Source organism: Balearica regulorum, chromosome 3, assembly GCF_011004875.1.
Source record: "Balearica regulorum gibbericeps isolate bBalReg1 chromosome 3, bBalReg1.pri, whole genome shotgun sequence".
In the NCBI taxonomy this organism is placed as follows: domain Eukaryota; kingdom Metazoa; phylum Chordata; class Aves; order Gruiformes; family Gruidae; genus Balearica; species Balearica regulorum.
Window position 1 is genome coordinate 94,066,546 of NC_046186.1, and position 18,732 is coordinate 94,085,277.

At 42.4% G+C, this 18,732-nt stretch overlaps 1 protein-coding gene across 6 annotated transcripts in view; it reads left to right on the forward strand.

The window, feature by feature from the left end:
- Positions 1-18,732, forward strand: part of DAAM2 (dishevelled associated activator of morphogenesis 2) — a 205,642-nt gene that overhangs the window by 151,708 nt on the left and 35,202 nt on the right. For 5 of the 6 annotated variants that reach the window (XM_075749014.1, XM_075749017.1, XM_075749019.1 and 2 more), the window contains 8 exons: positions 653-719; positions 1,651-1,768; positions 3,291-3,429; positions 4,885-4,943; positions 5,353-5,537; positions 6,493-6,810; positions 13,742-13,849; positions 16,801-16,833. In XM_075749014.1, the coding sequence (XP_075605129.1) occupies positions 653-719; positions 1,651-1,768; positions 3,291-3,429; positions 4,885-4,943; positions 5,353-5,537; positions 6,493-6,810; positions 13,742-13,849; positions 16,801-16,833 (1,027 nt within the window). The remainder of the gene's footprint in view (positions 1-652; positions 720-1,650; positions 1,769-3,290; positions 3,430-4,884; positions 4,944-5,352; positions 5,538-6,492; positions 6,811-13,741; positions 13,850-16,800; positions 16,834-18,732) is intronic. The other variant, XM_075749018.1, reaches the window with a different exon arrangement.

The window sequence follows — 18,732 nt, forward strand, 5'->3', positions numbered from 1 at the left end:
GATCCCAGATGCTTGGATTGCATAGAGTATATGCCAGGTCTATACTGCAGGATGTGCCACAGCCTTTCTCCACATCTTCTGCTGCACTCTGGCCTCCGTGCAAGAGAATTCCAGATGCCATGGTCAAATGTGTCTCTCACCAGGTCCCCCAGATCCCAACATAGACATGCTGCTGTGTTCATCAATAGGCAAAAGTAAAGACAGCTGTGAGCTTTGCTGTTTAACTAATCCGCTGAATGCATCTCTGCTCCACCGTGTAAAAGAAACAGCTTGTTAATGATCTAATATCTGGTTAACAAGTATGGCATGGACTCTTTATAAATGTGTTATAACTGCAGCCATTGCATTCATCACAAACAGAATATGCCTTTCCTATTTTATGTTTCTTTTTATCAGCCTTACCTCAACACAGTGACTTAGCACAAGAGCGTGCATACCTCAGCCAGCTATTCCTTTTGGCCTGTCACTGACCACCATGAGTTGCCTTGCATATATATCCCAGCACTTCATGTAAGAAAGGCTTGCCAATTTCCAAATGTTCGAGCTGGAAATGAGGTGTTGCTGCTTCTGTAGTGACACACTTAGTTTAAGTCTGAATTATGCCATGAGCACTGGCAGGTTTTGTTTGGTTCATTTTTCTGTTTTCTCTTAGGCACTTAGATTTCTTTGAGATGGTCAGAAATGAAGATGACCTGGAACTAGCCAAGCGGTTTGACCTGGTAAGTTTTCCTCTGGAGCACCAGAACTTACCAAAGTTGAACATCCACTTTGGATGCTTGGTGCAACTTTCCTTTGTGTTCCCTGAAAATAAAGATTGACTTCGGTGTTAAGAGTAGCTGGTACTCTTGTTTTCACTGTTTCTCATTTAGCAAGTAGGGGGTCTGTGATGTGTGAACAATGAAAACAAGGATCACAGACAGGGCTTCTGCCAAGTGTCTTTAACAAAGATGTCTTTCTTTTGTTTGGCTGAAGGTTTGGGAGTGGAGGAGGTTTTCAACCCTGCCCACGTGTTTTCAGTCCTGATGATCCAGATGCATTCTAGTTTCAGGCATTCCCTTTCCAGGACTATGGGTGAAGCTTGGGCTCTTCTCTGATACTTTTCCCAAGATTACAGGAAACTCTCCTGAAGACTGTCACCTCAGAGCCTGTGGAGAGAATCAATATTTTAGATTGGGTGGATTTTAAAGATGAGCATAAAACAAGGACAGTTTCCACAAGCTCTAGCAACAGTAAGAGGCTGTAGGGTCCAGAATAGCTAGTTTCCTGTTTCTTCATGACCAGCTCTTGCCGTACACTGATACAGAACAACTAGCACTTTCCTGCTTAGTTTGTACTATTCGTGCCACCACTTTCTAGGACTCAAATGCTTTGCTTTCTTCAGAACAGCTTTTGGTGGTATTGCACGCTTCCCACCTTTCTAGCCCTTTATTTTGGGCATCTTTTCCATACTGGAGTGGGACAATGCTGGTCTGAAAGACCCACGTGCCTGCTCCTCACTGGAACTTGCAGGTGGACGTTGCAGGAGACTCTGCAGACGTCCAGTTACTGGAAATTTGCCTGTTTCTGTGTTGATCAGATCTTTCACACTTAGGCTGTCACTGTGCATGGTGTTTCTCTTATTTGTTCTTTCACTACCTGCTCTCACTTCAGATCCACATCGATACAAAAAGTGCCTCTCAGATGTTTGAGCTGATCAAGAAGAGGCTGAAGCACACAGATGCCTATCCCTATTTGTTATCCATCCTCCAACACTGCTTGCAGATGCCATGTGAGTACATCACAGTTTTCCAGAGCAAGGGGTATTGAAGAACTGGGTGAAGCTTTACTTGTAGGTACAGGGACACAGATAACAGGACACACTGCCCCTGTCTTCCATTCGCAACTTGGCAGTGGCTGAGGGACTTGGTATCTTAGACTGACTTAATCCAGCAGATTTTAGTTGCCATACTGAAAGCAGCAGCTTGACCTCTTGGCACTTGCAAATAAAATTACGTAGCTGAGATATTCCAGTTAGTCACTGACAGAGCTTTTAATGATTTTAAATTAGAAGTTTTAAAAAAGAAAGACCTCTTGTGCTCTAGATCAGGGAATTCCCAGAAATAGATACCATTTTGCATATTAACAAAATGCACTGAGGATTTTTTCTGGTGAAACAATGCAGTACTGAAAGCTGTTCTGTCACTGGGAAATTCCACAGTATGTCTTCAGGCTGCTATCTCATGGCAATGCATCCATGGGGAGCTCCTGAACTCAAACTGAAAAGCAACATTGGCATTTGTTTTCAAGAGAAGTGATAGGAATCTTCTTCTTAAATGTAATAAAATAATTCAGTTTCACTTGCAGAGCATAGCAGCTGAGCAAAGGCATAACAAGATCACTAAAGAACTGCCTGCCTTGATCCTCTTAGGTGTCAGATGCTGCTCTTCTACTTTCAACCATACTTGAGCAGTCAAACTGAGAAGGGACCATGAGGGAGATGTACTGAGGTGTGCTTTTTCAGAAAGTAATGTGGTATGTTTTCAGACACTCATTAGATTCAAGTACTGCCATGCACAAATTCAAGCAGTTGTTTGTCCCAGTAGTCTCCTTGGTATTACTCTTTCAGACAGTACTTGAGCTTCAGGTATTGACCTGGATTTTTGGTGGCAAAAGGTTAAATCCTGCTAGGCCAGGACAGGATTGTACTGGAGCCGCTTTAAAGAATCTAAAGGTCTAGGATATGTAACTCAGGGAGCTGAGATGAACTTCATGTTGCTCTGGCTCTTCTGTTTGATATCCATGGGATTAGTCCCTTTGGTTCAATTTCTGTTCTTTCTCTCCATGCTTTTTGGTCATGTTTACATGAATTTTTCATGCCAGTTCATTTTCACTGACCATGCAGATAAAACATCTGATTGGTTTTACAGTGCCTGGGCATGATGTTACCTAGGTACTAAAAAAAACCCTCCAACAACAAGCCCCAGACAATACTGAATAACAGCTGTCACAAAGGAATCACTTCTGCAGGCATTTAAAGTGCAAGTTAGAGCTACTCTGTCAAAAGAGTTGCGCAACCTGAATGTGCAAATCAGGCACAGAGCTGCCCATGCCTGTTATGTGCTGTTCCAATGTGCCAGGTGTTTGTAAATAATCTGCTAGCAACAGTTTGGAGTTGGGCTTTGTGTTCTATAATTTACTACATACAGGATTGAGATGGAAGGTGGAAATGGAAGGAATGCTAGCCTGTTGTCAGGTCTGTGCACTTTGGCATGGAAATGGAAGTTCTCATGGGTTGGTCTTTTTCCATACAGATAAGAGGAATGGAGGAACCTTCCAGCAGTGGCAGCTGTTGGACAGAATACTCCAACAAATTGTTCTTCAGGATGAACGAGGAGATGATCCGGATATAGCTCCATTGGAAAACTTCAATGTCAAAAATATCATTAAAATGTAAGCTGCATTATTATTGTTTATTTCTGTTATGCAGGTAAAAATATATGATAAGTATGCAGGTGTTTAGGAAATAAAATGTCATATCTGAGGAGTTTCTTATTTTAACTTGCAGCTTCTTGCTGTCTTGTTAGTCTTCTAAATAGTTTCCTTCTAATGACATCTTAACCAGACTGTATTTTCTAGCAAAGTCCTTGCCTTTGGCTTCAAATTTCTATTAATATTAAGCTATTAGAAGAGCAGAAAAAATACCCATGAACAAGGCTTCCTCATGTGCCTTTTTTCATTCAGAATGTTGATGAAAGCTTTCATTGACATCCCCCCCCCCCCCAAAAAAAAGAAGTGGTCATCTCTACTTAGATCTCATTCCTCACTAATGAGCACATAGTTTAGAAAGATTTGAAATAGTGGAAAGTAGCCCCCACCTAGCACACAAAACCTTTTACCTCTTCATAAAATGTCTGCATGCTCTCACCCACAGACTTGGCTGAGGGTACTACCATTATTTTTTCCCATAGGATGCATCATTTGAGAAGTCTAGCTACATGAGCTGGCTCTCATCTCAACTTCCTTGTTCTCAGTCCTTTTTTAGCCAAACTTTTGGACTCTTCATCCCATCCATCTGCCTCTGCAGGTAATTCATGGCCCATTACCCTTCTGAATTATCCACTGAAAAGAGCATTTTATAGACCATAAGCCTCATATGAAACCAAATTCTCCTGTACTAAAAATCTTACAGTCCCTCCTGTTACAGGCATGAGCCAAAATCAAAACTGATTTATCATCATGGAAAAATACGCTGGTGATTATCTCTGTCTGTCTGTATATCAGACTTCATTGTAGACCTTGTGCCTGATCTTTGCTTTCTACTTTCATAGCTACTCCTCATTCTGCATATCTAATCAATCCTCAGCATGCCCTGCATATTTTCTGTCAGTAATAGGAAATAGCTGTGCCAGTATGAGATATGAGTATTGCTTCGTAACTGATATATTACCTAATAGATAAGCATCCTCCCTCCTTGTAAAATAGAAAAAATAGAAGCACAGAAAGTAGAAAAATATATGTCAATCTGGTTTTATATTAAAGGTGGGGTAATTTGTAACCCACAGCAGCTATGACTATTTTAGTGATGACTTCTCTCTTTCAAAGTAAGAAGACTTGGCACTTTGAGGACATTACCTGAAGACAGGAACATATCAGGATTTTCCCCCAGGCATTCCTTTATCCCTTGTCAGAACATTGAACAACGAGCCATCACATTTATATTAACTGTTGGCTACAGTAAGGATCAGGATCTGGAACCAGCCTGACCACTGGTATGATCCTGGTATGATCCTGATAAATATGTAAATTCACCAGGTTGCCTGTTGCTGATCACTACACATAATGGCCACTTGCCTTTCAGCCTGGGTAGCTCAGAACAAGTTTAAATGATTTGATTTCATCTTTCAGGTTGGTGAATGAAAATGAAGTCAAGCAGTGGAGGGACCAGGCAGAGAAGTTTCGGAAAGGTGAGTATCCCCTCTGTGCTTGGGGATGCAAAAGAGGAGGGAAGACTGATCCTGATTCCTGATAGAGCAGCAGGTAGCAGAGCTGGGCACAACTTTTCCTTTCGTGGACAAACTCTGCTTTGTTCCCTCCGGTACGTTTTGTCTCGTGGTGATCAGTTTGTGTTTCATAGGATAAGGCTTCCCCCAGTTCTCACATGAAGTGATTTTACAGTCTAAGCAAAACTTGGGCATTGCTGTCTTGATCACTGAAGATCACTGTCAAGACAGTCAGGCTCTTTTCTTTTTCCTACTCTCATACATCTCCAGTTGAACTGACAGATTTGCCAGCTTTATTTCAGTATAACCTGCACCTCTTTGGGGACTGTTTATGAGCTTTATTTCATCAGCCTCACTTGCCTGTTCCCCCTAGATCATGCCGAACTGATGAGCAGGCTAGAGAAGAAGGAGCGGGAATGTGAGACAAAGACCCAGGAGAAAGATGAAATGATGAAGACACTGAACAAAATGAAGGATAAGCTGCAGAAGGAATCCTTGGAGCTGCGCCAGACCCGGGACCAGATGAATGACCTGGTGGCTCAACTTAATGAGTTCTCGGTATGAGACTGGGACTCGTCCCATCCTTGTTTAAAGCTTGCTCACTAGTGAATGATGAATAAAAGCACATTATGAGTGAAACGCTTCCTATGGTCAATGTAGAGAGAGTCTGTCTAGCCAGCTACAAAGATGAATACTTAGGAGCTGCTCAGCTTTTAGGTGAGACCAAAATCCCTGAGCTGGTGGTATAGAATAGATAATGCATGGGCCGTTCCATTCCTTCTCCTCAGCCACTTTCCTTGCAGGAGCTGCTGAAACACACATGTCCTCCTCCAGCAATAATTTTTACTGCTGAGTAGGGTGGCCCTGGTTGCTATTTCAGCGGAATAGAGACAAGTCTCCCAGATACAAAAGTAAATTTAGTGAAGAAACAGGATTCCTGTCATTCTTCAAGAGCATCTGTACTGCCTTGGAGCTCTGCAGAAGTGACATTTGCAGCTGCTGTCTTCTGCGTGGTGCTGCTTCTGTCCCGGCAGTGTGCCTGAGCCTCAAGTCCCCAGGACACGGCCCTGAGATGTTAGACACTGAAAAAAGCAGATTGATTCCCTCCTTCCCTCTCCCACTTTGCATTAGTGGGGCCTAATGACAGGTATTCAGTATTTCAAACCCTAAGGTTTAAAGCCCAGGAGTTCAAAAGTTCATAAGATTGAACTTTTCTCTTTTTTTCTTACATAAGGAGAAAATAATACATTTTGGCTTCTTTTACTAGCTTTCTGTTTTTCTGAGCCATTTATGGTTCCTTTTTTCAAGCTCTTCTCTACAACTTCAAGGGCTTGAAACTTTCTCTTAAATGAAAGCTGAGATTCCTCCCTTTATTGCATGGCTTTGAGTGCAGGAGGCTTTAAAGAAAACATCAAATATTTTGAGACTTGTAATAAAATCACATCGACTGGCAACATGGAGTTATTGTGCCTTTTAAACTGTTTTCTTTTTCTGTGTGTTTTTTATTTTCCAGCAAGGGGGCAGCATTTCCTTCCCACCCCCACCCCCACCCCCTCCAGGTGGCCCATTCGCTTTGTCCTCTTCTCACATGTCTGAGAATTTGCCACCCCTGCCACCTCCTCTGCCTTTCTCCAGCTGTCCCCCTCCTCCTGCTCCACCACCTCCTCCAGGAGGACCTCCTCCCCCACCAGGAGCACCACCTTTCTTCAGCATGGGGATGCCACCCCCTTCAACAACCACCTTCAGCAGCAGTAGCACCAGCCTGAAGAAGAAATCTATCCCACAGCCTTCACACCCACTGAAATCCTTCAACTGGGCTAAGCTGAGTGAGGTAAGAAATTGCAGTACTCTCAGCAATTAATTTACTTGCTAAGTATAACAACTATGTGTTGATTAGTGAGTGCCATGAAGTGCAAGGTGACAGAAGGGAGTGCTGTTGTGGCTTTCCTTGGGCTGAGGTCACAGCAGGAGTCAGTAACTGTCTTGAGGGAGTCTCCCCAGGTCTCCAGCAGTGCCACATATCTCCTGTGATGACCAAGGTGCTGGTTAGATTGAGCTGCAGTAGATCTGGGCATGCTACTAGTTAGGCAAAGCTGTAGTGGGACTCTGGCTATGTAAGCCAGAGCTGGACATATCCAGGACTGGTATGCCAGAGCTGCCCTCGTTGCATGCCAGGGAAAAGGATAGCCAGAGCCAATGTGGGCAAAATGTGAGGGGCTGGTGAGAACCAGCTTCAAAACCTGCCTCCTCTAAGCTGGCAGGAGCAGTCACCAAGGAGAGAAAGGTGGCCTGATTTTCCTCACCATTTGTTCATGGCTACAAGGAAAGCTGCCCTTCATGAATGGTTACAACTGTCTCTTGGCAATAAAACTTCAATCCAGCAGTGAAAACAGAGGCCTTGGATTCTTCCTGTTGCACTCATTTTCTGCTACCTTGGTTGCCTCTCTTTTCCCTCCACTTCTCTTTCTTCCTTCTCTCCTTCTCTCTTTTTTTCCCCTCCTTCCCCTTCTCTTTAGGTCTTAATTTTATTATTTTTTTTTAACTGATTTAGAAAGAAAAAAAAGTGTCTGTGTTGAGTTTGGATGGCTGCCTAGAAACCCAGGTTCTCTTTTAGACTGAAACTCACCCAGGGCCCAACTCTGGCATTTGGAATGAGTGTCCAGGGACCTCTGGAATGCCACAAGAATTCTCTCTCCCCCTCTCTCCTTTTCTTTAAAATAAAGTGAAGTGAAATATTTGCTGCACCGTCTGTGCTTGTCTGTCAAGGCCACGTGGGGGGTGTGGGAGAGAATGTAAGGATGGGGATTTATTTTCCTTTGCAGAACATGGTACTTAGTGCTCTGAAGAAAAGAAATAATAACTAATATATGTATGTATATGAATGTATATGAAAAAGAGAGAGTCACAGGTGTTTCTGTTTAGTGTACAGTAACTGTAGGCTTATCCTGCCCTCTGGTTAGGAGTGAAGGCAGCTGTGCTAATAAAATTGAAGACCTGGGTGGTGAGGTGGGTAAAAGATGCTATTTTGAGGAAGGCAGAATAATTGGAAAAAGGGGCATAAAAGGGTGGGGGCTTCATTTTGGGATGTTTGCCACTGTTAGTGTTTTGATCTAGTGAGGTCTCTGCAAAACTGCAGAGGTTGTGGTGCAGACATGGGTGGCTTGCCTTTTTATTTGGGGTGTACTTTGTTAGGGAATTAATTCCACTGACTGCTGGAGGAGGTGATAGGTTTTGGCCATCTCCATCAGTTATCCTAGACCCCCTGCTTCAGTACCAGGCACTTTCTGTTCACATGAATACAAAACCTCTGAATGCAAAGTCATAGGTAGGTCGGATGGCCTCATCTTGCCTTTTGTTACCATTGCAGCACTTCTGTGGTGTTCTCCTGAACTGTCAAAGTAGCCGTACATGAATGAATGAAGACTGACAACAAGCACACTGGCTGGGACCAGGGTATCTTGAGCTTTTGAGCATTGGAAACTGAGGCCTGGAAGCGTGCATAGTATTATTGTGGTTTGTGATAGCATTTAATGTCCAGTTCACACGAATACAAGTTTTCCCCACGCAAACATTTTGAGGAAAAATACATCTGACACCATCTATATAAAAGACCAGTATAGTTAGCAAAGAGCACCGGCATGTCTGCACCACGCAACACAGCGAGGTGCAGTGACACAGCGCTGGAAACAGAACTGTACACAAACTTAGGGCTGCAGCCAGGTCAAATACGTTATTCAGCTCTTGTGTATCTTTGCATACTGTTTAGACCATCCTTCTTAAAGCAGTTAGTAGACTTTATCTCCTAAGCTTTCTTAAGTAAGTGTGAAGATGATGCCAGGGCTGAGGCAGCCCACATGAGAGTGAACCCCTTTCTGTCCAATGCAATGAGAGGAAGTCAACAGAGCCTGAGAGAAGTGTGGACAGGGCTAGCTGAGAGGGATTTGTCTGTGATGTACTTTCTTGGTAGCAGAATCAAGGCTGTTCTCCAGGGCAATTCATATGACACCTTTTTTCCCAATGCTGATATTGTCTTTGGAAGGAAATGACCGAGCTGTTGGGTGTTAGGAGAATTATCAAATATATTCAAATTCTTAGCAGCTGACAATAACAGATTGTCCACAGTTCCCATGGGCACCACGAAAAAAAGTTTGACTGGAAAATATTCATGCTTCTAACAAGGAAACTCCAACAACCCGCTAATTTCCTTTGAGAATTAAAGATTTCATACGAGCTTTGATGTTCGCTGATAATCAGTGGCAAGGCCATTTAGATGCCTGGATGGGCTGAGTTCTGGTGAAGCCCTTCCACACCACAGCCCCATTCATACAGCACTGTAGCATCCTCTGTGAATTCCATTCATACAGCACTACAGTAGTGCTGGTGCCAAGGATCTCTGTTTTTTAAGAAAAAGATATTGCAATGTAACCACTGTAATGTCCTGGAAAGATTCCTTTCTTTGTTTCTGGACAGCAAGTGGAGTTTGCTCTCCCACTCTGAATTTTACACAACACCCAAGGTCAAACAGGGACCAGGCATTTATGGGTAATCCAAATGATGGACTGGTTTCCAGCACACTGGAAGTATGGATTAATATAATTACCTCTTTGATAACTTCAAATTAATATATTTATTAGAGTAAATCAAGTCAATCTTCAACTGTCCTGTTTGTTATCTCATTGGCTGGAGGAGCACTTTCCCATTAAGAGTCAGGCTGGTAATGACTCTCATCTATGATCTGAATGGGACTTTCTTCAGCCAGCCCTAAATAGACCGGAGTGAAATTGTCTCAGAAGAAGGGTATTTGTTCTACATACCACATAGGATTTAAAGAAAAAAACCCACCACCGAAACCCCCCCAAACATCACATAAACAGAAAATGTTCATTTTGACACTATTTAAAAAAAAAAAAAAATGTTTCTGTAATGTTATTGATGATTCCAATTTCTGGAACTTTCTTCCTAAAAGCAGCCTGAGGATCATGGCAAACAATAATGCAGGACTCCTGCCAGAGATTCAAAATTAATGGAAAGATTTCTACAAAATCTCAGTGTGAAGCTACTCATAATAGCCTTGGTGGTGCCTAGTCCTACAGTGAGATAAAACAGCTGTCTCAATTAACAAACATGCCAGAAATACAATTTTTGCTCAAAGTGGATTTTTCTTGCACTGAGGAAAGGATCTGATAGCAAGAGAGAAATTTGAAGAACACACTCTGTTCATATCCCTTTTCAGATTCAAAATGGAATTATGAATAAAAATTTTAAGTTGCTTCACTTTTTGATGATTAATATTTTACAGATATTAACCTACTAATAAGCAGGATTGACTGCTCCAGTAATCACAGGCCACTCATAGTTTCTATGGTCTCTCTGGACCTGCAGGACAAACAAATGAAAGGCTTTCCCAAAGTACTGTAAGTTTTCACTCATACTGTAAGATTATTGAGGCATGATGGACTTTGGTGACTTGCGGAGTATCACTATTTATCTTTCAGGGTAAATAAAACCATCTGTTAGATGTAGCAGAGGACAGCTTGATATTATTTGTAGCTTCATGAAATACTGCCATCCTCTAGTCTTGGTAGGTCACTCAGCAAATTGGGCTTCATTACAAAGGTGGAATGACATAACTGCAGCAGCTACAGTGAGCAAATTGTTAAATGCAACACACCAAAAACTCAACTTGATGGAGCAAATGCCTTGCCAATACTTGTTCTGATTTAGTATGTACTACCATTTTGTAGAGGATGCTGGGAAATGTAGTTCATAGGATTTGCTTCTCAAAGGGAGCCAAGCCTTTGCAAATCAGAGGAACCACAGATCTTGGAAGACTCATAGAATGAATAAATAAATAAATATGGGGAGAGAAGGAGAAAAGCATGTTACGGATGAAGTGACCTCTCTTTTTTGTCTCTTTTTTTGTTTGTTTTTTAAGGAGAGAGAAAAAAGGAAAGAAGAAATAAAGAATTTACTTTATTTTCAAATTGTTATTTAGGGACCATAAATATTTTTTATGGTGCTGAGGGAATCATTTATCATAGCAACCACAATATGCAAGTCTGTTTCTCTTAAAACGCTCGGTCTCTCTGGCTGATGACAAGGAACTATCAGCCAGTTAATCCATAACTGAGTAGCAAGAACTCAGTGTAGGAAATTATCTGGCTGCAACATGAAAGTTTTCAAGGGCAGAGCTTTTAAGGTAGAAATAGAAGGGACAGCCCCATTGTAAGTGTTTTGTGTAACAAAGGTTGTTTATACCTCTGCCTGTTGTGTTTTTTCTTTGACTGGATTAGCCCGTTTGGTTTTCAAGCACTAAAATTGGGTTTCTTGGGTCAAAGTTCCATTTGTGCACACCATTGCAATGGGTGCTGCTTTGGAATTTGTCTTTCTGCTACAAGTAGCATACAAACCAATCTGTACAGGACCAGATTCATCCTGGGTCTTAAAATGAATCTGAATTGAAAATAAGAATAATTTTCACTTCCTTGGGTTGTTTTTCTGGGAAAGTATGGACGAGAACTACTCTCTGCAGTCCCTTTGTGAGTCGTGGGTCTGCCTGTTTTGGCACCTCTGCAGTTCATTTCGACTAGCCCGTTCTGCAGCACGTTTTCACTGTTTTTGTCATTTGTGGGGAAACTTCACTCCCATGAGAGTTTTGCAGCCCGACAGGTAGATGGGCAAGACTCTTATGAGTAGCTGTCTCTTGAGTCACATCCAGCCTTCTGCCAAACACAGCATATAGCTTTTTGGCATCCTCAAGGCTCTATCCTAATGATGGCTCTAAAGACTGCTCCTGAAGTCATGTCCGCTGGCTCCTGTCAAGAAATACTCTTCCATGTCAGTGTTTGATGAGACAATCTGAAATAGTGAGGAACTCTGAGAACTGATCTGTTGTTCAAATACATCTCTCAGGATTTATAATTCAAGGTTTATAAAGCCAGCCTGGAAATTGTATGAGAATGAACGCTCTGCCTGGATGCTTCTGGCTAAGGTTGGCAGTAGAGTCCAAGGTTAGGATAAAATGAAAATTAACTTTGTCTCCTATTCCTTTGGCTGAGATGAGCCTCCCGAACTCATTTGCCATGTTACAGTCACAGGGTCATGATGTTTTTCCCTACTATGGAAAGAAGAGCCACACTGATTGCAAGGAACGCTACAGTGATATTGGTGAGCCTGTTCAGGGGCGGGTGCTGCTCCCACCTAGTATATGCTCTCACTGTAAATAGCACTGCAGACACCCCTCCTTGCCCTCAGGCGCTCACAGGCTGCCTCTGGAGGGAGGGTGTTGGTTTTACTCCACAGTGTCTGCCCTGCCAGGAATTTCCTCCAGAACACTTCACACTTTTATTTCCTCCTCATTTCATCCTCCCATCAGGTGTTTTTCCTTGCTCCTTGAGCCTTGTGGCTTAGCACATTTCCCTCATTACTTTGATGACTGTGAATGGGAAGTAGAGCCTGTTCCTAATTAGTTCTGATAATGAAGTGTTAACGCACTTTGCTGTGTAGGTAGAAGTCAGGTACTTCAGAGCTGGAGCCTGTGTGAGGGTTTCATTGCTATTGCTTGCTGTTCCTGGCTTTCTCTGCATCAGCCTTCTGCTGGCTCTTCATCTCCTGGGGTTTGCTTAGGTCTCTTTACAATCCCTTTTGTCCATTTTCTTTGTCTTTTAATCAACACCTTCTTTATTTTTCCAGTTAACCAAGTACAATAAATGTAGACTTCATTAACTAAATGAACTGAAAGACAGTGTTGTCAGGTGTGAAGAGCATGTTTTCCTTTTCTGAATGGGCAATTGCCCAAAGCTTGTCCCACACAACATGCACCTTTAACAGTCAGTAGGAAGGAGAAGGTAGTTCAATCTTTGTGTCCTCTTTGCCAGCAAGGACATCTGTCCTGACAATGTCAGCAGGAGACCCCAAGGTCTCCTAGTTTGGGATGACTGGTGATTAGCTAATTCATGTACTACAAGAGCTTATTTGGTCCAGGGTTAGTGGACAGCAAAGCTGGAGGAGGACTCTGTGCCTGTCTCCCTCCATGCTAATCATCTGCCAGACAGCTAGGATTCCCTGGTATTCAGGGTAATGTATCATGTGGGTTGTGAACATTTCCAGTTAGTGTGGATGATGCTCTTTCGGAGATCTGGGTATAGTTTGTGTCTATCTGAGTCAACAAAGAACTCATGTAGACAGGGGCGATCATGTAATAGGAAACAATTAGACTTCAAAGGCTCAGAGCCTTAAAAGTAAAATAAAATAAAATCTTAAACTACTTTCACAGGCAGGCAGAATGGAAACCACACACCCTTTGGGGTTTACAACACAACCTGGCAAAATTTGCAGAAGGGAAGATGTGTCTGGGGTTTGTCACGCATCAGTGCCCTTCGTAAGCTTTTTCCTCAGGATGGTAACGCTTCTTTCAGCATGACCACAATCACTGTGTTAGATGGCCACTCTTGAAAGGAAACGTACTGTGGGATCATGGATATTGCTTGAGATGTGGCCTGCTAGTCTTGGAATGTGCCCTTTCATCAGATGCTTGCTGTGATGAAAAATACAAAATATTCAGTATGTTTAAAAAATCCCCAAAAACCACACTGCTATTTTTTCTCCTTTGACTCTTGAAACAAAGTGTGCCCTCTAAAATGACAGCAGTAGTACATATGAATATGGCTAGTGAGCAGGAGACAATGATCTGTCCAAATGGGATTGGATGTTCTTAGCTAAAAGCTTTTGCTATCTCATTAAAATATGACCTTTTCTTTCAGGAGAGGATCCATGGCACAATTTGGAATGAGATTGATGATTTGAAGGCATTCAAGGTGCTGGATCTAGAAGATTTTGAAAAGATGTTCTCCGCGTATCAGAGACACCAGGTAGGGGTAAACTCTTCCCTACCTTATCCTCCCTGAATTTCTGGAGGAGGAAAGAACACATGACAGTGATCTGGGCCCTCGTCCACCTGCAGTCAGGATGCATCATTTGCTGCTCTGCCACTGTTCAAAAAATCACAAGACCAAAAGAAGTAGGGGGGGACATATAGGGCAGAGTATAGCCTTCTGTAACGGATACACTTCACACTAATGGGCAGCTCTCAGAGACAACAGCTCCCAACAGGTAATGCTCTATTTGATCTCAGCAGCCACTGGCCTCCAGAAGCTCCTAAGCTTTACATTCATGCTTGATATCCATCTTTCTATTTCTCCCATTCATCTAGAGAAAAAGTCTGCAGTTGCCTGAGTAGTAAGCAAGGTGACTGAATTAGCTGTCTTTTGCTTTGCCTGTTTTTTCTTAAGCAGCTAACTGACCCAACTGGCTAGGTGACAGAAACTGTCTGAATTACAGATTCTAACACAAACAGCATACTTTAAAAGTAGCCATTTATTAGAATGTCTTTTTTCCCCTCTTCTTTTTCTTGGAAAGCAAGTCACCTTCAATCCGTCTATCTCCACTGAATGAGATTTAGCAGGAGAGGGATTGTACTTGCACTCCCTCAACTCCCCGAGCTTTCCTTTGCTTTTGGAATTTGTTTGGAGAAATTAAATCTTTTGTACTCTGCAGAATTGGATCATTGCTCTGAAGTTTTAGGAAAAGACATAGACATGATTGCTATAAGCAGCCTTTATGATTAAGCTTTAAAGACAGTTTAATAGGTAAAGAAAAAGCCACACGCAAGCAAAGCAAAACCAGGAATTCATTCACCACTGCCCATGGGCAGGCAGATATTCAGCCACCTCCATGAAAGGAGGGCTCCATCATGCATAACCATTACTTGGGAAGACAAACGCCATCACTCTAAATGTCCCGTCCTTTCTTCCTTCGTCCCCCAGTTTTATATGCTGAGCATGACATCATATGGTATGGAGTATCCCTTAGGTCAGTTGGGGTCAGCTGTCCCGGCTGTGTCCCCTCCCAACTCCTTGTGCACCCCCAGCCGTCCCGCTGGTGGGGTGGGGTGAGAGGCAGCAAAGCCCTTGGCTCTGTGTGAGCGCTGCTCAGCAGTAACGAAAATATCCCTGTGTTATCAGCACTGTTTCCAGCACAAATCCAAAACACAGCCCTGCACCAGCTACTGTGAAGAAAATTAATTCTGTTCTAGCTGAAACTGGCACAGAGAGGAGGAAAGGTACGTGAAACTTCAGTGCTGTTACAAGATTGGATTAAGAACCTGTGCCAACAGTTTAGCTAGGGTGGTGAGTTCCTAGTGGTCTTAAAAGTAGCCAGACTGTCATCTGTCCATGTGAGTAGCCATTGCAGCATCAAGGTGCCATTCTGGTATTTCAGGTGCAAACATTGCAGCTTACTCACTAGAAATGACCTTGCAAGGCCTTGGGCCCCAAAAGCCAAAGCCAAAGCTGTCCTGTTCTGCCAAGTCCCAGTTAGAATCAACATTTATGGCTGCGTTACCAACCACTGAAAAGCAGCCTGGCCTATTCAACCATAAACTAACCTGACCCTTACCTGTGCCCGCTGGAATGGAGCCATCATCTCAGAGTGACCTTCGTGGGTCTCAGAACAGTTCTCTTCCATACTCATTAAACACACTTCATGACAGTGGCTCCAGACACTAGAGTATCATTTATGTCAGCTATTCATATTTGTGTGTAGTTAGGTGCATTGCTGCTCTTCCTGCTTTCATTGAGGGTTTTGTTGGCTTTTTTTCCCTTAAATATTCCATTGTTATTATTTTATGTGATACTTTCTTTTTCATCCATACTCACTCCAGTATGAACTGGATTCCAATCAAGAAGTCCTCATCAATTCTCTTTTTCTTTTAAAGACCAGGCAACCAAAATTGCTTTTGAATCAAAATCTTATGAGAACTTTTCCAGTTGATTCACACTTAGTCTTTTCTCCTCTCATTTTTGGAAATACAACACTCTGGCCAAGTATGTGTTTACCCTGGGTTTGTGACTTTTAAACTTCATCCAAATGTCTGTAAAGAAAAATGTCAACGCAAAGCCCTGCTCTTGTGCATCTGAAATGTTGAATGAGTACAGATAAAGACATTTCTTTCTTTTCTGTTATTAACATGATCTTCATATTTTTTCCAGTTTCATTTACATAAACAGCTTTTCTTTCTTCTTCATTTTTTTAATGACAAAGGGTCTGTTCTCCTCTCTCAAGCCCAGTGTATTGGTTTTGGTGGCTATGAGGAAAAGCAGAATTGTCCAGTGTACAGAATACTGGACCAAGAATTCTTACACTTGTCTTTTGACCTTGCTCCAATCTCACTGTGTAATATTGACCTTTTGATTCAGTATATCTGGTGTTTTCCTGGAATATGGAATATGTTGTGAAATAGTTGGTGTCTGTCACCCAGTAGTACTGTGAGGCTTCTTTGGCGGTTACATAGTGCTTTCAAAATACTTGGCTATAAGTTGTTGAAGGGTACAATGGGCTGTTGAAACAAGTTGTTACTAATAATGGCAAACTGTGTCTATGCATCAGGAGAGGAGAACTGACCCTCAAGTTTTAACCTTGGCAGTTCTTTCAGTAAGGCTCCAGACTAGATTTGTAAAGGTATTTAAGCATTATCCTAGTTAATGTTTCAAGACCTAAGAGATTTATGCTTTGGAGACTGAATTTATTCTTTTCAGAAAAGACGTAGAACTCTTAGTTTCCCAACATCTGCTGATTTAAAATATGCAAAGAAATGCTGAAATACCTTTGAACCATCTGGGCCAGTATTACTCGCTAAGCATTTTATTCTCTTAGAAAACAGTGTGTGTCTGAATTCAGCTGCCTTGTTAAACTTGATATCTTTCTCTGTGACTAATTTTTGGCATGTTTCCTTCTTCGTTATTTGCGGCTGCTGCCTGCATAGGACCTGCTAACTAACCCCTCCTCCTGTAAGCAGGTGAGTATCATTATCTGCCTCCTGATCCTCTTGCAGTGTGTGGGATGGTGAAGTCCTGCACCATGCCATTATGGGGTCATGACTCATCTCATGCTACTCTTTCATATGCCCTTGCACCTCTGTTTTCTAGGTGGGGAAGGTGGTACAAAAAATTCCTTTAGTTGTATTATCTCTGCGATAGGAAGTAGTTCCTGTTCTTTCACTTAGCCACAACCTCACTGTGGTTTCTGATGGTGTCTGTAGTCCCCTTTTTGATGGTCCTGAGGAAAAAGACCAGGGACAAAGTAGAATGTGAACATGAACTCTTCCTTAACCAAACTAATAGTCTCTCTAGTGGAGAATAAAAGGGGCTCTAAGGGAGCCTTCACTCCCACTGTTCCCACCTGTGGTCCATCTGCTTTGGACCATACTGAAGTCTCCAGCTGTATTCACTAGCCACAGAATTTCTGATAAAGTCAGTCCTTATTTCTGTAGAACCAGAAGGCACTTTGGTTGGGCAGAACAATTTGTGCCAGCTGAGGAGCAGAAGGTTTAGACTGGAGCAAAGCCTACTTTATTTCAAACTGCTGAAACCCTCAGAAAGTTCAGCAAAAGACTGAAATGGTGTTTAGATGAAGTAGAGATATCAGACTGCCTACATGTCATCAAACTGACTACCTCTCAATTTATTTATAATCCTAAGCAAAATTCTTGGCAACACTTTTGGGGAGAGCAATGCTCTCAGAAGAGAGTTGTTTACATGTCATTGCAACTGTCTCTGGTGGCTTCAGAAGAAAATAGTCCTCACCATGATTGCTCAGGAAATTGTATTTGGAAAGTCTGGTCAGGACCTCTATCACTGGGTGAGGCTAACACATGGTTCTGGGCCATTTACTGGCTTTCGTCATGGCAGCATGCACCATGAAACAGGTCAACATGGTAGAAAGAGTTCCCTAAAGTATTGACATTGCAACCTAGGGTGCTGCCGTGGTACCAGACCACGAGTTCTGCAGCTAACCAAAATCAAACTGTATTTGAAACAGGGCAGCAATATGATGAACACATTCCATGTGTCTAGTCATCCCAGTACTGAAATTTTAGTTAATTTTTGAATTTGCAATTAAAATCTGAAATCTGAAATACTCTTTGGACATAATATAATGTTATTCTAGATAGAAAGTTGGTAAAGAGTGATGGGATAAAACTTAGGGATCTTGTCTGTCAGATTGACAACAGCTCCAACTATTCTTGCCTTGTGTGCTTGGTCTATCTCACAAAAGCTGGTCACTACTGCCCCCTTGCTCCTCTTTTTCTATGCCTAAGAAAATGCCGATAGTTCATATGCAATCTGTTTTCCTTCAGCTAAGCTTTCAATCTGGCTTCAGTAAAACCTGAGGCTTCATCTGCTTTTGCTTACACACAACTCCAAGTATCTATAAATATCTCTCTCCTCAATATGAGTTGAAGAGAATATATTTTTAGATGAGACTAGCCCACTCCTTATGACCAAGGAGTGGGCCATGTCTGAATAGTTCGTTCTTAATCTGTGTTGAACCTTGTGGTTTGGGGAATTGGAAATGGAATGGAGACTATTATACCAATCCCTGCTGCCTCCCAAACCCCCACCCCACACACACAGCCAAACCCTGAAATAATTTGGGTTTTTCCTTGGGATGGGTGCTGGTTAACACTAACCAGGTGTGCCTGTCTGCAAACATGAACTAGGGAGGGACAGCGAAGCTTTTAAACCAAGAGCACAGACCAACAAGTGTGCCCAATGCACAAGTTTCCTTTTTTTGGAAATACTATTTGATGTATGAAGTAACATTGCAATTTTTTGTCTGCCAAGCTAGATGCTTTGGGCACATCCAGCAGAACTATTGTGTGCACGTCTTCAGCTGGTGCATTGTACCTGTGTAT